Source organism: Rhinolophus sinicus, chromosome 5, assembly GCF_057876585.1.
Source record: "Rhinolophus sinicus isolate RSI-liver-muscle chromosome 5, RSI-T2T, whole genome shotgun sequence".
NCBI classification, from domain to species: domain Eukaryota; kingdom Metazoa; phylum Chordata; class Mammalia; order Chiroptera; family Rhinolophidae; genus Rhinolophus; species Rhinolophus sinicus.
In genome coordinates, this window is record NC_142505.1 from 89,885,364 (window position 1) to 89,902,657 (window position 17,294).

The 17,294-nt window shown below is 52.3% G+C and overlaps 1 protein-coding gene across 23 annotated transcripts in view; it reads left to right on the top strand.

The window, feature by feature from the left end:
• Positions 1-1,051: 1,051 nt before the first annotated feature.
• Positions 1,052-17,294, top strand: part of TCOF1 (treacle ribosome biogenesis factor 1) — a 37,984-nt gene continuing 21,741 nt past the window's right edge. For 17 of the 23 annotated variants that reach the window (XM_088798709.1, XM_088798714.1, XM_088798708.1 and 14 more), the window contains exons 1-13: positions 1,052-1,257; positions 3,627-3,682; positions 6,459-6,598; positions 9,832-9,905; positions 10,620-10,788; positions 11,387-11,460; positions 13,351-13,581; positions 15,142-15,351; positions 15,541-15,762; positions 15,898-16,101; positions 16,241-16,423; positions 16,590-16,841; positions 16,932-17,090. In XM_088798709.1, coding sequence (XP_088654835.1) covers positions 1,150-1,257; positions 3,627-3,682; positions 6,459-6,598; positions 9,832-9,905; positions 10,620-10,788; positions 11,387-11,460; positions 13,351-13,581; positions 15,142-15,351; positions 15,541-15,762; positions 15,898-16,101; positions 16,241-16,423; positions 16,590-16,841; positions 16,932-17,090 — 2,082 coding nt within the window. In that variant the 5' untranslated portion in view covers positions 1,052-1,149. The remainder of the gene's footprint in view (positions 1,258-3,626; positions 3,683-6,458; positions 6,599-9,831; positions 9,906-10,619; positions 10,789-11,386; positions 11,461-13,350; positions 13,582-15,141; positions 15,352-15,540; positions 15,763-15,897; positions 16,102-16,240; positions 16,424-16,589; positions 16,842-16,931; positions 17,091-17,294) is intronic. The other 6 variants (XM_088798725.1, XM_088798727.1, XM_088798726.1 and 3 more) reach the window with 4 other exon arrangements.

Consider the following 17,294-nt stretch of genomic DNA (forward strand, 5'->3'; position numbering starts at 1 on the left):
CTGGCTCATCCTCTCCCTGACAACCTCCTCTCAACAACTACAACAGCCTCTAGCTTTTTTTCTCTGCAAATCCATCCTCCACACTTGGGTCATAGCAATTTTTTAAAAACACAAACACAGGCCACCCTCCTGCATAACGCTGGTCAGAGACTGTCTATCTATTGCTTTTGGAGTAAAGTGCAAACTCTGCTGGGGGGCGGGGGGGTAAGGGGGTGCTGTAGGCCCTGTTTATTTCTCCATCCCCTTGCATCCTCACTTGTTCCCTCTCCCTCCACCAACTCTACAGCCCAACAGCACAGATTGGGTTCTATGTTCGGGTTTACCAACCTATACCAACTTATCTACGGCTTCTCCTGTCTATTCTCAGGTAGTGCCCTCTGCCTGGGATGCCAGTTCTGTCCTCTGCTCCCAGAAATTCCTACTCCAAATTTAAGCCTCGTCTTAGATGTCTTTTTGGGGTTAGGTGCCCCTGGTCCCTGCTCCCATAGGCTCTGCCTTTCCCCGACAGTGCACATAAGGGATTGAATCATAGTTGCTTGGTTACCAAGTCTCTTGTCCCTGTGAGTTTTGAGGGCAGCCGCCATGGCTTATTTGTCTTTTTATCCCCCCATCCTACTAGCCACGCGCTAGCTCAAGGTATCGTGCTCAATAACAATTTGTTCAGTGAATGAATGATAATGACAAGTAGTTTCTGGTTCATGAGTCCTGAAAAAGTGTGAAATGAATAAATGAGTTGGTAACTGGAAGTTCAAGTCTAGAAAGAGATGCAGATTAGGATGTTCAGTGATGAATAAAACTCCATAGCAGCCATCAGGGAGCTAACATGGAAGAGCAATCCCTTCAAGGATCAAATCTGAAGGATTTAAGAGGGAGTCATACTTAGGGATCAAGGCCGGCCTAGTGGGCGGGTCCAGATCTAAACACGCCCCCCCACCAATAGGAGGTCTCGTTGCCCTCCGAGCCTCCGCCCCTTTCACCCGCCGGGGCCGGACCCCTCCAGAAGATTAGACTACATTTCCCGGTGTGCCACGCGGCCGGGCGAAAGAGGAGCCGGAAGTGGGGCTCGTGAGGTCTAAGGGCACGAGGGAAGTGGCCGGCGTGGACTGACGTGGGGTGTGCTGGTGAGCGGTCCGGCCGCAGGTCGTGGGCATGGCTGAGGCCAGGAAGCGGCGGGAACTGCTTCCCCTGATCTACCAGCATCTGCTGCAGGCGGGCTTTGTGCGTGCGGCGCGGGAAGTGAAGGAGCAAAGCAGTCAGGTAAGCGTGCGCAGGCCGTGTGCGAGGGCCGCGTGCAAGATCTGGGAGAGGTGTGGCCCGCGCCCCCTCTCCTGGCGGCCTGGCGGAAGCCCAGAGCCGGATCCCCCGGCCACCAGGGGTGCCGAAGGAGCCGCAGCCTGTCTCCCGCTGTGGCTCCCAGTCCCTCTGGGCCTCAGTTTCCCCATCTGTGCAGTGGGCGTGCCGGGACGTGTGATCACACGCGCAGGACTTTGTAATTCCCGCGTCCAGTACCTCCACCCTCTTCCTGGTAGCGGCGATTTAAAGTTTCCTGGGTTCCCGGGCCACGTGGCTCGGCGCGGCCCCCTGGGGCGAGACTGTAGCTGCGAGTCTGAGGGGTGGATTACGACCAGCCCCCGGGGGCGAAGGAGAGTGCCAAGAGAAGAGGTCTGTGGCTCCTTAATTGAGCTGGAGCTCCAGCCCTTAGTAGTTCTGTACTGAGTCGGACAGCTTTGGGGTTCGAACTCGTGTAATCACTACTTCATTCATTCTTGCAACAACTTCATCTGGCGCTCAGGGTGCTGGTGATGAAATGGTGAGCACTGTTCCCCAGCCCTTTTAGAGTTTACAGCCTAAATCTAGTAGGAGAGATAGACGTAAATCAAAGAATCACAAAAGTCACTGTACATTTAACACTACAGTAAGTGGCAAGAATGAGAGGCATAGAGTACTGAGACAGGGACGGCAGATTGCCCTTGTGAGGGACATCCAGGACTGCTTTCCTGAGGAAGTGGATGTTGATTTGAGATCAGAGAAGGGAGGTGGATATTCCAGGCAGAAATGCAAATGCCCTGTGGTGGGACAGAACTTGTTATGTACGTGTTGGCCCTGGGAATGTCCATTGTGGCTGAAATGTGGAGTACAGGGGTGACAGAGGTCCGGGGGGGGGGGGGGGGGTGCTGGCTGGATCCCAATTGTAGGCAGTTTGGTCTTAATCTGAAGACCAGCGGTAAACCCCTGGAGGGTTTTAAGCTGGTGAAGTGATTACCCGATTAGTCATATCCCTTTGGCTGTAGTGGAAGCGCTAGTCCTAATGCTTGCTTGCTCGGGGCCTCCTGGAGCGCCTAAAGGGTAATGGGCCCTAAGAGATGCCCACACTGGACCTCCATTGCCCTTCTTACCCCACTTACATCCCTTAACAGCTGAGGAGGACAAAAGACAGTACCTGTCTTCATTAGGACATTTGCCTAGGCAAAGGTATCCTGCCCTGGTGGAGCATACCTTCAAGCAGGAGCAGACAAGTGACAAATATTTAAAAAGTTAATGACACAGTGTGTTAGGTGATGGTAGGTGCTAGCTATAAAAATAATTATAAGTAGGGTGGTCAGGAAGCCCCACTGAGAAGATGACATTTAGGAAGAGACCTGAAGGGAGAAAGTGAGTGAGTCATGTCGTTAACAGGGGAGAGCATTCCAGACAGGAAGAATAGCAGGCCCTGATGAGGGCAGGGTGGCCTGACACACTTGAGGGACAGTTAGGAGACCAGTGTGCCTAGGATGGAACAGAGTGAAACTGGCACTGGAAGTCTCAGGGTTTCTGGCTCACCGTGCTGAGCAATGACTAGATTATGTCATTCAGGCCTGATAGCTACCTGCTAGGTGGGTATGTCATAAAGAAGGAACTTGAAGTTTAAAGAGGTGAGGAGATTAGCCCAGCCAGTTAACGGAGGAGTTCTGCCAGATTCTGTGTGCACCCTCTTGGCTACCCTACCCAGATCCCCGACACCCTCTGCCCTAGCTGCACATTGCTCACTAAACCGCCTTGGGGCACTTGACACCTGGGTTCTTGACATTTGCAGAGACAATAGGCCCTCTGACCTTGGCTCCAAAGGCCTGGGTTCTACCTGGTTCCCTCTGCTTCTCCCAAGGGACTGAAACCTTCCAGTCACTTCCCACTGGATGAGTGAGTGGACTGCGGTCATGCCACCTGGATGCCTCAGGTGTCTGGGCTGTGATTCATACTGTCCTGGGGAGATTGACCAGCTGTCCTTTAAAAGCCTTTTGAAAGGTCAGGGGTAGAAAAAGCCCCGTCTTGTGGCCTCCAAGCATGGAGAGTGCCAGGGAGGCTGGGGGCTGGATAAATGCTAGCCTGGAACATTCCAGCTCCAGTCTCTCAAAGGCACCTCTCACAAACATGTTGTCGTAAAAGGTTTTAACTGGAAATACTTGCCTTGCTTGTCTCCGGCAGGTTTGGGTGGTACTGGCAGGGTCAGGCAGACATATTCCCCAAAGCAAAATAACCTCCTTCTCAACCACTTATCTGTGCAAGTCTTGAGGTTGTAGAGAGGGGCCCAAGGAGGACCCTTGCTGTGCTCAGGGATTAATTACTGCTTTCTTTTTATTTCTCTGCAGAAAAGTTTCCCAACTCAGCCTGTAACCCTTCTGGACATCTATACGCACTGGCAACAGTAAGTCTGATGGGGCTGAAGGGTTAGAGTAAGGACACCCCAAGCTATTAGCTTGGAATAAGCTAGGGTACTAATCTGCTCTAAGATCTGTCCCCAGAGCCCACTGTGGACACCATTATCACCCCCGAGAAGCCAGGTCACATGTATGGGTGTCTGGTAGTGGGAGAGGACATTGAGAGGTATGATGAATGTTAAATAACAATAAGGACAAAAGCTTCTCAGCATTTGTTATTCAGTCAACAAACATTAATCTCTTAATGAATGCCAGGCCGTGTTCTAAGCACAGGGGTGTCATGAGTGAGACAGACATGGTTCCTTCTTTCCTGGACTTGACATTGGAATCAGGGAGGTAGGCATGCATCAAAGAATGACTCAAAGGAATGTAAAATTATAATGGCAGTAAGGATTATAAAAAGAAGGCCAAAACCACATAAACATCATTTAGGGTTTTAGGGGAAACTTCCCTTAGGTGACCTTTGATTTGACAGCTGCAGGGAGAGGGCATGAACTAGGCGATAGGTATGGAGAAGAAGAAGTTTCCTGGCAGAGGAAACTGCTGGTGCTGAGGCCTATAGCCTGTGGGCACATTATAGGTGAGGCTGGGCCGTCGGCAGGGCCCACCCCGGGTAAGACCTGATCGTCCATGGTGAGAAGTTGTATCTTTATCCCAAAAGCCGTGAGAGCCATGGAACGGTGAAGCAGAGTGGTAAGATCGGTCTGCAGCCTGGTGAGATTGGCTGGGGCTGGGGACAGGAATCACAGGAGGCAGAAAGTGGATCCCAGGAACATTCGGGGATAAAACCAGGATCTGTGGATGATTTGGAGAGGCAGTCAGGTCGACTCCCAGGTGTCTGGCTTGCGCATGGAGCTGGAAGGGAGCCTGATTTGGAGGGAAAGACTTCAAGGACATGTTTGAATGTGAAATGTCTGTGAAACACGTAGAACTTATACTTTTCAAGGAAGAGGAAATAATCCAAGGGTGTATCCACAGAAGAATGGTTTGAGAATGGAGGAGGGGATAATTGTATTCTCTCCATGCACTGGCCTGACCACAGCCAACGAGGGCAGTGAAGGACCTGTAGTCATAGCCCATGAGGAATGATGGAGAATACTGAGTTGTCTGTGATGGAAAAGAGACGGCAGAGGGGCAGGTGAGGGACCACACTGTGTACATCCCTGCAGACACGAGTGCTGTGTTCTCTAGGGCCCTCGGAGACTGCGGGGGGATCTGTCTGCACCTGCTTTAGGAACACAGCTTTCAGCTTCCGAGCCCTTGGTCATTAGAGCTATCCCAAAATGAGATAGGCTACAGTGGGAGTGGTGAGCTTCGTGTCGTGAGGTGCATAAGCAAAAGCAGGAATGGTATGGACGGGATCCCAGCTTCCAGTGGAGAACTAAGGTCTGAAAGCCCTGTCAGCCCTCAGTTCTTTGCATCTCCTCGGCTGCTAAAGTGAGCACAGGGCATACCACACGTTTGCTTGCCCTCACCCTCTCCAACTTGCTCAGGTGTCTCATGTGTTGTTCACAGCACTTCCACAGAGAACCGCCTCAGTAAGCTGTATCACAAGCCCTTCCCTGCCCCTGTCCCCTCATTCATGAGTGGGACGAGAACCTCCTACCCACCCGAGGCAGCCTAGCCTAGTGGTTCCTGACAAATTCAAACCTAGTGACTAGCTGACCTTGGGCTCCCAAGTTGTGTCTTCATCTGTAAAGTGAAGATAATAATAGTGAATGAAGTGCTAAACCTGGCTGTTGGGGGCATTTCCCCTCCCCCAGTATTTATTGAACACCTACTAGGAGCCAGGACTGTTCTTGATAGGACTAGGAACAAACCAGAGAAAAATTCCTGCCCTTGTGAAACTTACATTCTACTGGGAAAAGAGAGGCAGAAGAAGTTGATACATGTAATAAACGAAATCTGTTTTTAGCAAGAGATTCTCAACAAGCACCCTGCCTGGGAACCAGGGACCTGAGCAGCGCGTCCCAAACTGGCAGAGCAATGTCTATCGCAGCTGGACTACATGGGGCATAGACAGCGTGACTCTTGCAGCGGGAGGGTGGGGTCAAAGGAGCTGACACTTGAAAGTTCCTGGGACTCAGCCGTCTGAGTGCTTATCCTGTTAATTCCCCCAACTTAACTCTTTGACCCTGGGCAAGCCACTCAATCATTCACATTTTGAGACATATGCTGTGTGCTAAGGATGCCTTAGTGAGCTAGGAAAGGTTCCCGCCAGCCCTCCCCACGCCCGGGGCCTTACTGTGTGGTGGGGTCATCAGGCAGGAAGTAAGTAAAATAACAAGAGAGAAAGTATTCTGAAGAAAATGAAACAGGATGACAGGGCAGAGAATGTCTTGGGGGAGGAAGTGACGAGGGAGGGCCTCTCTGAGGAAGCTGTATTGGAGCTGAGGCCTGAAGGAGAAGAAGGACCTGGTCAGGTCTTCCAGGAAGGTGCCGGAAGTTCTGGGGGAGGGAGAAGCCTGGACGGCCCTGTGAAGTGCCTACAAGTGCCAGCACATACCACTGTTATGGCTACTCTTACTATATGTTCCTGACCATTCCTGATTATTTTGAAGTTTACTAGACAATTATAAAAACACTTTATAAAATGAGTGAAAATGCAGAATTGTATCTACACTGTGCCTTCAATAGCTGTTTAAACTCTCTCTATTCGTATTTCCTTTGGAGGGGTGGGAGGATGAGGGAAGGTCTTGCTTTTCAAATCTCCTGGAGTTGTCCGTGTTACCTGGTTGGTATAGCCAGTCACTTGTCATGTAGAACCTCAGAAGTTGGCCAGAAGCGGAAGGCAGAGGAAGATGCAGCGCTGCAGGCCAAGAAGAACCGTGTGTCAGATCCCATTAGCACCTCGGAGAGCTCAGAGGAGGAGGAAGAGGCAAAGGCTGAAACCGTCAAAGCCGGTAAGAGCCCTGCGTGTTGGGCCCCATCCTCGGTGCTTGTGGGGGCTCAGCCCAGGGCCCGGCCCCTTTTGGGAACAGGCTTTTAGATATTGGATTGTTCCAGGGGGAGCCCACCTTCAGCTTCTTCACTGAGCCCGAGGAAGACCAGGACCTTTTAGGGGGAAGATCGGAAGGGCCCACATATCTATTTCAGTATTTATTTGAGCCCTTCGTCATGCAAACATTGTGTCCCCAGTTGCTGGGGATCCGATGAACAAAATCCCAGACAGGCTCTTACAATCAAATTTGGGCCCAGGAGCTGCATTTAGACAAGCCCTCTGGTGATTATAATAAAGGTGGAAAGAAGCCCACATTTTCAGAACTGCTCAATTTCAGAGAGGGCACCTGGTGGATACCTCTTCTGTGTGGCCTGTGGAGTTGCTGATCTTCCTGTCGTTTTGGATGCGTACCCGTTAGTCTGGGAGGCTGTCCTGGGCATTCTGGTTCCATAGGGGTGACCCAGTGAGGCCTTCACACCCACTCTCCCCGAGTTCTCAGGGAAATTTGTGCTTTAACCAACAGTAGTTGTAATTCCACAGAGGAATCATCATTCTTCTCTGTATTGTATTGTTTTTGCTTACATAGGAAGTAATGTCTTAATTTTTAAATATATTTTCTGATTTTAAAAGAACTATAGACTATATTAGGGAGTATTCATTATAGAATATATGTGAATTACTTTTTAAAAAAGGCAGGAAAACATTACCTATATTCTTGCCACCTATAATTTGGCAAATTATTCTTCCATTTATTTTTCCTGAGGGTGCTTTTAAAACATTTGCAATCGTACTGAATATATATTCTGCATCTTAATCTTAAAATTACAAATGCAAAATACGTTCACTTTGAACCATACAGAAACATAGAAGAAAAATGGGAGGTTTCCTCTTTTACCCTCCTCCTCTTTCATCCCCTAAAAGTATCTCTTGGTAGGTAACCTTAAAACTTTCTCCTTTGCCTGTACAGCCGCCCATACATGCATACATACAAGGTGTGATCAAACAATATGGTGAATGTTTAAATAAAAAAAAGTTTTTATTACAGTAAAAGACACATTGCCATTAATCCCCCTCAGAATATTCCCCCTCGCTTCGAACACACTTATCCCATCGTTCTTGCCACTTTCTGAAGCAGTTCTGGAAGTCCTCTTTCGTGAATGTTTTTAGTTGTGCTCTCATGGCTGCCTCAATGTCCTCAATCATTTTAACTTGGGGGAAGAGCCAGAAGTCGCACGGTGCCATATCCAGTGAATAAGGTGAATGAGGACACACTGTAATGTTTTTATTTGACAGAAATTGCTGTACCAAAGTGATGTGTGACTCGGAGTGTTGTCATGATGGAGGATGATTTATGGCACACTTTAAAACACACCTTCTCTCGGGTGACCGGATGGCTCAGTTGGTTAGAGCGCAATCTCTGAACAGTAGGGTTGCCAGTTCGATTCCCAGAAGAGCCAGTGAGCTGCACCCTCCACAACTAGATTGAAGACAATGAGCTGCAGCTGAACTGTCAGTGGAGAGCACGAGCTCTCAACAACAAGGTTGCCAGTTGACTCCCACATGGGATGGTGGGCTGTGCCCCCTGCAACTAAGATTGAGCTGCGCCCTCCACAACTAGATTGAAGGACGACGACTTGGAGCTGATGGGCCCTGGAGAAACACACTGTTCCCCAATATTCCCCAATAAAATTTATTAAAAAAAATAAAAAACACCTTCTCTCAACAGTAGCTCACACCTGACTGACTCACCGAACAAGTTGAAACTTGTCACCCTGTTACTAAGTACGTTCAATACGCCATTTCCCGTATTGAAAAATCCCTGCCTTCCCAATGGGTGGTACTTGGCAACAGCATTCACTGTAATTTTTTTATCACAACGGAAAGGCTCTGTGTCGCACATCACTTCTGGTATATGGCAATTTCTGTCAACATTACTGTGTGTCCTCATCTTCCTTATTCACTGGATCTGGCACCATGTGACTTCTGGCTCTTCCCCAAAGTCAAAATGACCATGGAAGTTAAACATTTTGAATCGATTCAGGACATTGAGGCAGCTACGACAGCACAACTAAAGACACTCACGAAAGAGGACTTCCAGAACTGCTTCAGAAAGTGGCAAGAATGATGGGATAAGTTTGTTCAAAGCAAGTGGGGAGTATTTTGAGGGGGATTAATGGCAATGTGTCTTTTACTGTAATAAATTTTTTAAAATTTAAACATTCACAGTATTTTTTGATCACGCCTCATACATATCTATATACTATTTAAAAGAAATATAGAATTTCTTACTGGCTACTTGGTATTAACGAATTTTTAAAGCTGATAATGCAATCATAATTCTTTTTAAAAGAGTCCTCATTGAGAGAAACATACTGAAATGTGGGCAACATGATGTCTGGCGTTTTCTTCATAATACTCAATGGGGAAGGGCGAGTGAGAGAATAGCTGAAATAAAATTGGCCCCAAGTTGATAATGTTTAGAGCTGGGTGGTTCAGTATACTTCCTCTCTACTTAGGAATGTGCTTAAAATTTTCCCCAATTAAAAAAAGAGATGGAGTTAAATGCCAGGAAAATAATTATATCATGCCATTCATCTTAACCATCCTTTTTATTTCACAGCATATCTTAGAAATCTTTTCCTATCTGAGATTGAAGGGATGTAAAAGCACCAAGAATCTAGAAATCTCACCATGTAACCGGGTCCCCAGTCTCATGGTTCAGCTACCTCCCCACTAAGAAACCATTTAAATTCCGAGCAGCTTTCTCTGCGAACCTGGGGCTGGTGGGCTGACCACTGCCCCTGTCTTGCTGAGCGACTGTCAGGGCTCCGCGGTCGCCTATGGGAATGGCACCGCCTGGAGTTGTGCAGTGCCTTTGTGGTGGCATGCGGCAGGACCATGTGCCAATCCTTTTCCTCTGGGGGCTCCAGGGTCTCATGCTACCAGGGAGTTGCGCCTCCATCAGGGATGCAGACGTGGAGATTTCGTGTTGCACCTCTCCCTCCTTCCCTGTCCTAGTGGACGTGGCTAATGCACCACAGTGCTCTTTCCCACAAGTCTGGGCTCAGCCCCAGATCCTTATCCAGAACTAGACAGCCTCACCAATTGAATTGTTAGGTGAGCTGGAACCTGTTTGCTGTTCTTAGGTGAGAAAAAGCTCACCTGGTTCATCCAGCGGGTGTTTGTGTCTTGCAGCCCCAAGACTAGCATCTACCAATTCCTCAGTCGTGGGGGCAGTACTGCCATCCAACATGAAAGAAAAAGCCAAGGTGAGTGGGACCGTGTTCCAAGCTATTACCCATGGGAGTTGAAGTGCTCCGTAGGGGACAGTCCCCTGTGTCAGAGAAGGATAAGGTTATGCATAATTGCTCAACCTGGATTCACAGCTCAGCCTTAGTCACCAGCTGTGTGATTTGGATGAGTCCCTTCACCTCTCTGGGCCTCAGTGTCCTTTTCTGTAAGATGGGGTGATGCCTACTGCCATGGGCCGTTGGGTACCTTATGCACCTGGAACAGATGGCTTCTCTTCGCCAGTTGACTCGGCAAATCTGTGCCAATAGTTACGTTCCGGGCACTGTGAAGCAGTGAGACACCATAGTGAAGAAGACACTTGTGGTTCTGCAAGCTCTAAAAGCATTTTCTAGACTGGAAATGAGTTAGAAAGGAGAGGATCATTTTCTGGTAATTCCTAAAGCAGTGTTACAGACATGTAAAGAATTGTGTCCCTGAAATTGCCTGCAGCATAAGCAACCATGTAAACCAAATAATGGAGTAATGGTGATAATGCTGCTTACCCTTAGCATGTCACTGTCCTGGTCAGGGGGGCACCATGTTTGGCCTCACTTGAAAGATAAAGAACAGAGACCTAGGGAGGTAATTTGCCCAATCTCACACAGCTAGGAAGTGGAAAGCTGGGTTCAGATGTGGTCTGTTTTCTCAGTTCACCGGGCCATACCCAAGTGTGGGTCACTTGTTTCCTGTAGGCAAAGAGCAAGACAGTGAACTCCATACCACACCCTGCCTCTGGGAAGGCAGTGGCCCACGTCCCCCCCGGGAAGTCAGCCAAGTCAGCAGGGCCCTCAGCAAATACCATCGTGGTCTCAGAAACTGAGGAGGGCAGCGTCCCGGCCCTTGGAACCACTGTCAAGCCTGGTGAGAAGCCCCCTGAGTAAGGGCAGGGTGGTGGGGGCAGGCCTGGGTACTGCTTTGTCAAGCTCTAGGACGTTCTGGAATTCAGAAGCTTGTGCTCGTCTCTGACAGTGAGGCCCCCCCCCACCTCAGGCCATTTTCCCATCTCCTCCACGAGGGCATATCAGATGCAGGGATGCATCAGGCTTTGCCGAGGGAGTTGAGCACCCGGGGTGGTGGTGAAGCGTCTTCTGTTTATTGCCCTCAGGTTTATACAAGGCCCACCTCAGGCTTAGAGACTAACCTCAGAGGTCTGGCTTAGCCTCCGTTTTTCATGTACAATAGGCATTTGCCCTGCCTTCCGTGTGTGATGGTGGAAGGAGATTTTCTAAGCTATCAGGTGCTGGTGCATGTGTGTTAGGACCTATTCTAGTCCTCCCAGGGCCTCATGGGTGTGCCGGAATGTACAGATACTAGTGGTACACACCTCAGCCGTGGTGCTTCAAGAAAGCGAGCTGAAGCTCAGCTCAAGAGCCCAGCACTGGCTCTGATTAGCCGGCGTGGGGGGCGCAGGCGGGTCTGGAAAGGGTGGCCCTCAGTGCCTTCCCTGTTCATCCCTCAGGAGTGGCATCGGCGGGCCAGGTCGACAGCTCCAGTGAGGACACCTCCAGCTTGAGCGATGAGACAGACGTGGAGGTAATTGCCATCCATCCTCAGGAGTTGCTCTCTGCAAACCTTTAACCCTCCCAGGAGCCTGGCTTCACAGACCAGTGGGACCAGATCAGTTCAGCAAGTGCTTGAGGGTGACCGGGAGCTGGGAAGGCTGAGGCCTGGAGAGGGGAGAGGAGCCAGATGCTGCTCTTTGCACTCTGGGTGTGAGAAGTGTCCAGGGTGGTAGGGCAGAGATGCCATCCTGTCTGTGAGGCAAAGGAACGCTTCTTGTGAGAGGTGGCGCTCAGGCAGGGTCTTGGGGCACAAGGGGCTTCACCACAAAGGGATGTAGGGGGAAGGGTGTTCAAGTAGGAATTGCTGTGCAAAGGCCCAGGGACAGGAGGGTGGCCGTCCCATGGTACAGTCGGGGTACGGGGTGAGGCTGCTGAGGGGTTTCTGGGTCCACTGGCAGATGCCCGTCCTAGGTATTTGGCCCGAGATGGGCAGGTTTTTGTCTGTGGCCTTGTCTCTTCTCTGAACTGTGACCAGGGAGTCGTTTCTTGCTGTTTATCTGCCAAGAGCCAGGCCTTAGGTACAGTGGTAAGCAAGTTGGGTGGGGGGTTCCTGCCGCTGTGGGGAAGTGAAAGTTCCCTCAGAAATTTAACTACAGTGGTGATGGTTTCTGAGAAGGGCAAAGGAAGCGAGCCCTGAGGGGCACTAACAGGAAGTGATGTAGACAAAGGGACAGCATGGGCAGAGACAGGGACAAAGAGTTTGGTGCTTTTAAGGAACGTTGATCTATAATTCATGAATGTGGGGGGGGGGGGGGGTGTAAGACAAGGTCAGAGGTAGCCAGGGGCCAGATCTACTGCCTGAAGGAGGTGATCGGGAGGGGAGGAGTTTAGGTTTTATTCTCCGGCTGTAGGGTTTCAGGCACATAGATAAGATGGCCTGATTTATGTTTCATGAAGTTCATTGGCTGTGGCCTGGATTGGAGGACAGAATGAGTGGTGAGACCTTGACGGACTGTTGGACTGTTGGAATATGCCGGCAGGAGGTGCTGGTGGCAGGCGCCAGGGCGCCCAGTGGGGAGAGGTTGGGAGGGAGAAGAAGCACGATTCAGGCATGGATTGATCTGGTGCCCAGAGCACTTCCCGCCTCTCCTCCTTCCTCACCCAGTAACCCACGAAGGTGGAGACACATTCCAGAGCAATACCTCACCCCTGTCTACCCCAGGCCTGACTGCAGGTGCTCCCCACATACTGTCCCCTGCCTTTGGGCCCTAGATACAGCCAGCCATAAGGACGCCTTGGGAAACCAGCAGTTAAACACGCGGCCTTAGTGGGCCAAAGGCCAGCACAGAGCTCCAGCAGCAGTAAGGAAGACTTTGAGTTAAAGAGATGGTTACCCCAGAAACCCAGGGTCAGGTGAGGTCTAACTGATAAGAGGTTGAGGTAGGGACTACTTGCCTTGGAAGCGTCAGACTTTTAGAAGTCTAAGAAAGGGCCCAGAGAGGGAAGGAATGTGCCCAGGGTATCTCAGCAAGACGGGTGTTGAGATCCTGGCCTCCTGGCCCTCGGGACGGCCACGTGATCAGATACTGTAGTTGAAGAGGCAGGAGAGGATGGCTTTCCTGATGGAGGTGCTACCTCTCTGTGCCAGGTGGCAGAGGAGCAAAGTGGGCGAGAGTTCTGCCCCCAAAGCCACACAGACATGGGCTCCCGTCGGTGCTCTTCACCTTATTATCCGTCTTGAGTGAGTTAACCTCTTAGAGCCACTTGTGCTTTTCTGTAAAATGGATGTGAAGGTAGTGTCTGTCTCCGGCAGTTGTTTGAGAGTCAAAGGCATCGGGAAAGGGCTTTATAAACCTTGCAGCATCTTACACCCTCCTGGGGTAAGGATTATTCCTTCCCTAATTCCATCCACTTGTTCCAGGTGAAACCCTCGGTAAAACCACCACAGGTCAAAGCCTCACCCGCCCCTGCCAAGGAGTCTCCAGGGAAAAGGGCAGCTGCAGCCCCTGGGAAGGCAGGGAATGTGACACCCCAAGTCAGGGGAGGTGCCCTGATCCCAGCTGACAAGGCCAAGAAGTCAGAAAAGGACTCAGAGAGCAGCGAGGAGGAATCTGAGAGTGAGGAGGAGGCCCCTGCAGGGAAGCTTGGCCAGGTGAGGCGCAGGGGAGGGCTGGCCCTCAGGGTCTTATGGGTTCCCAGCAGCCTGGAGCTGTCCCATGGCCCCCTGAGATTAGAGGAGTAGCTGTGTAATGAGCACCTCCTCTGCCAGAGAAGACTCCCCTTGGAGTTCGGGGAGAGGGTGTGAAACTTGAATGGCAAGAGCAGCTGGGCATATTTCAGCCACCTGTGGAAATCGCCTTCCTGCTCCAGCAGCAGCCTTGAATGGCTGCTTCCCAGAAAGTGAGGCTGCTTCCCCACTCTGTTAATAACTCCCCTTTACCTCAGTTTCCCTATCTAGTAAATGGGCTGCGGTCCTCATCCCAGCTAGTACTGCTGTGAAGGGACTTGAGAAGTTTTAATTGACTGGTCCTCTGACTTCTCAGGCCAAATCGTGGCTTGTTAGCTAACAGGAATTTGGTTACCTTCCATCTGCTGGGACCCCTTCCCCTGGGCGGGTGGCCAGGGCTGCAGCCCCCGAGGCTCTGGGTATATCCCAAGGGAGATCTGGAGGGGCTGGAAAGCTGTTGGAATCAGAGGAAAGAGGGAAAAGGATGGGTCAGACTGGTGATAAAAGGCCTCGGCATCCCTGAGCCCACCCAGATCAGGTCTAAGCGCGGAGATCCCACCCCACACCCAGACCTGGGGCAGTCTGGTTAGTGGGAGACATTCAATCAGATTGACTTTGCTAGATGTTAGTTCAAAAATTTGAAAAGGTGCAAGCCGAGTAAAGCTGTCTGAAGCAGCCTGCACCCTCTGCTTGGGAAGGTTCATAGAAGGAAAGTGATCAGAGCCGCTGATTTTCTAGTGTGGTGGGGCCAAGTAGCTGTGACCTTTCTAAGGAAGACGAGGCCTGTAGCCACCGTGCCAAAGGCCTGAGGCCATGAGCAGAGCCTGACAACAGCAAGGAGTCAGTGGGTCAGTGAGGAGGAGGCCCAGGCCCTGGGGACCTTGCCCCATGAGACCAAGACAGGCTTCCCAGGGGTCCTCCAGCTGTCCACGTGTCGAAAACTCAGGGAGGGCCTCCCTCTGTCCCTTCGTCACTTTCGGACTCTCCACTCACCACAGCCAGGCTCCTCCCATTCCTCAGTCCCTCTGGGCCATTGCATACTCCCTCCCCTGAGCCCAGTCAGATATGCACCAGGGCCTGTGGCAGGACGGTACAGCAGTGGGTTGGCCAGGCACTGTGCTAATGCTTACAGAGCTTTCTCGCTGATTGGGCAGCCTAGCCAGGGACAGGCTGTAACACCCTGTGTGCAGGGCAACGTGGGGGCAGGGCAGGAGTGTCAGGGAGAACTGCCACAGGGAACTGGTGTCTGGGACCCAGAGGATGAGGCAGTGGTGGCCTCCTCCCAGGTGAAATGGGCATGAGGTGTGAAGGCCTCGGGAGGGAAAGTGTGGAGCCGATAGGCCAGGTCAGAGCACCAGTCAAGGTGAGTGAGGAGAGAAGCAGCGGGGTGTAGAGACCGCCCACTAAGACCTGGGCTTTATCCTTAAGGTGTCACCAAAGGGTTTCCTGGGGGAAGGGAACAGATTGTCCTTTCTCTTTTACTAGGTAAAGGCCTCAGAGAAGCTTGTCCAGGTCAGACCTGCCTTAAGTCCTGCCAAGGGGACTCTTGGGAAGGGGGCCACCCCGGCACCCTCTGGCAAGGCAGGGCCTGCAGCTGTCCAGGCCAAGGCAGGGAGGGCAGAGGAGGACTCGGAGAGCAGCAGTGAGGAGTCGGACAGTGAGGACGAGGCACCAGCTGCCCAAACCCCACTTCAGGTGAGGCCTGGGGAGGGCGCCCATGCAGCCCATGCCCCTCCCAGAAGGCCTCTGAAGACTTGTTCTCCTGCTGAGCAAGAGCCCTTGGCACTGCGGTGTGTGGTACCCTTGGCCCTGTCTGGTCTCCTCTCCATCCTCACAGCCACACCCTGAGCTGCCTCTCCCCTGATTTTGCCTCTCTCATTCTAGGCAAAGTCCTCAGGGAAACCCCCCCAGGTCAAAGCAGTCTCAGCCCCTGCCAAGGGGTCCCCGAGGAAAGGGGTCGTCCCAGCACCCCCTGGCAAGGCAGGGCCTGCAGCTGTCCAGGCCAAGGCAGGGAAGCCGGAGGAGGACTCGGAGAGCAGCAGTGAGGAGTCGGACAGTGAGGGCGAGGCACCAGCTGCAGCGCCTGTAACCGCGAACGCGCCTCAGGTGAGGCTGGAGTATACTGCACGGCCTCTGCCCTGCCTGCCAAGCTGCCTGTGGGCCTGTCCTCACCTGCTGTCTTGCCTCACACACATTGCCCCTGGGGCCGCCTACCCTGATCCTCTTCTTATTCACTCCCAGGCGAAGCCCTTGGGAAAAAACTCCCAGGTCAGAAGCACCTCAGCTGTGGCCTCTGGGAAGGGCACTGTCGCAGCAGCCCCTGGGAAGGCAAGGTCTGCAGCCGCTTTGACCCAGGCGGGGCATCAGGAGGAGGACTCAGAGAGCAGCAGCGAGGAGGACTCAGACAGCGACGGGGGGCCCCCAGCAGCTGTGGCCCCAGCCCAGGTGCGGCCCCTGCCTACCTATAAGGCTCTTCTATCCCCCTCAGTGCTGGGAGCCCCCTCCCTCTCTGCAGACTGTGACTGCTTGCCCTCTCTGTCTCTGGTGTCTGTGCACACAATCAATCCCATGTGTCTCATTCCAGGCAAAGTCCTCGGGGAAAGTTCTCCAGGTCAGATCTGCCTCAGGTCCTACCAAGGGTCCCCTGCAGAAGGCAGGGCCTGCAGCCCCCCAGGTCACGGTTGATAGGTCCAAGGAAGTCTTGGAGAGCAGCAGTGAGGAGTCAGACAGTGATGAAGAGGCATCCGCAGCCGTGACTCCAGCCCAGGTAAGGCTCCAGGAGGGGCCGCTATATAGTCTGACCCTGAGCCGCCCCCACGGGTCAGCTCCAAAGGGAGCTATGGAGAAGGACAGTAGTGGGGTTTCACCCTAGAACAGACGGGGGCTCTGAATGCAGGATCCTTCTCCAGCTTTTGACTTCTGTGTCCTCTCAGGCAAAACCGGCTATGAAAACTAAGGCCACAGCCTCCCCACGGAAAGGCACCCCCACCACTCCCGCATCTGCTAAGGTCCCCCCAGTGCGAGCAGACACTCCAGCCCCCTGGAAAGCACGAAAAACGAATTCACCAGCCAGCACATCATCCCCAGCTCTGACCAGAGACACCCAGAGGCCAGGGGAGGGCTCTTCCAGCAGCGAGGAGTCAGAGAGTGAGGAGGAGGCAGCTCCTGCCGCTGCACGGGGACAGGTGAGGCCACGTGTGCTTGGCTGACTCAGGGCCAGCCCCCACGTGGTCCTTCAGGCACCTGTGACACACCTCTCTTCCTTATCATCCTAGGCAAAGTCTGTGGGGAAAAGCCTCACACCCACCAAGGCGCCCTCAGGACAAGGGAAGGCAAGGCCTTCCATGGCCCAGGTCAAAGGCGAGACGCACGAAGACTCAGAGAGCAGCGAGGAGGAATCAGACAGTGAGGAGGCTGCCTCGGCCCCAACACAGGTGAGGCCTAGGAAGAGCCGGCCCATCCCACCCACCCAGTGCCTGGGACAGGGCTAAGGATGGGCTTGGCCGCAGGGGCAGCTCCGCTCAGCCTCATTCCCCACTTTTCACTCTGTTTCCTGCCCATCAGAGCTCCAGGGGCTCCCGTATGGCCTTTTGAGCTCCCGCTGATATTCCTTGTACTTTCCATAGGCTCCGCTGAGT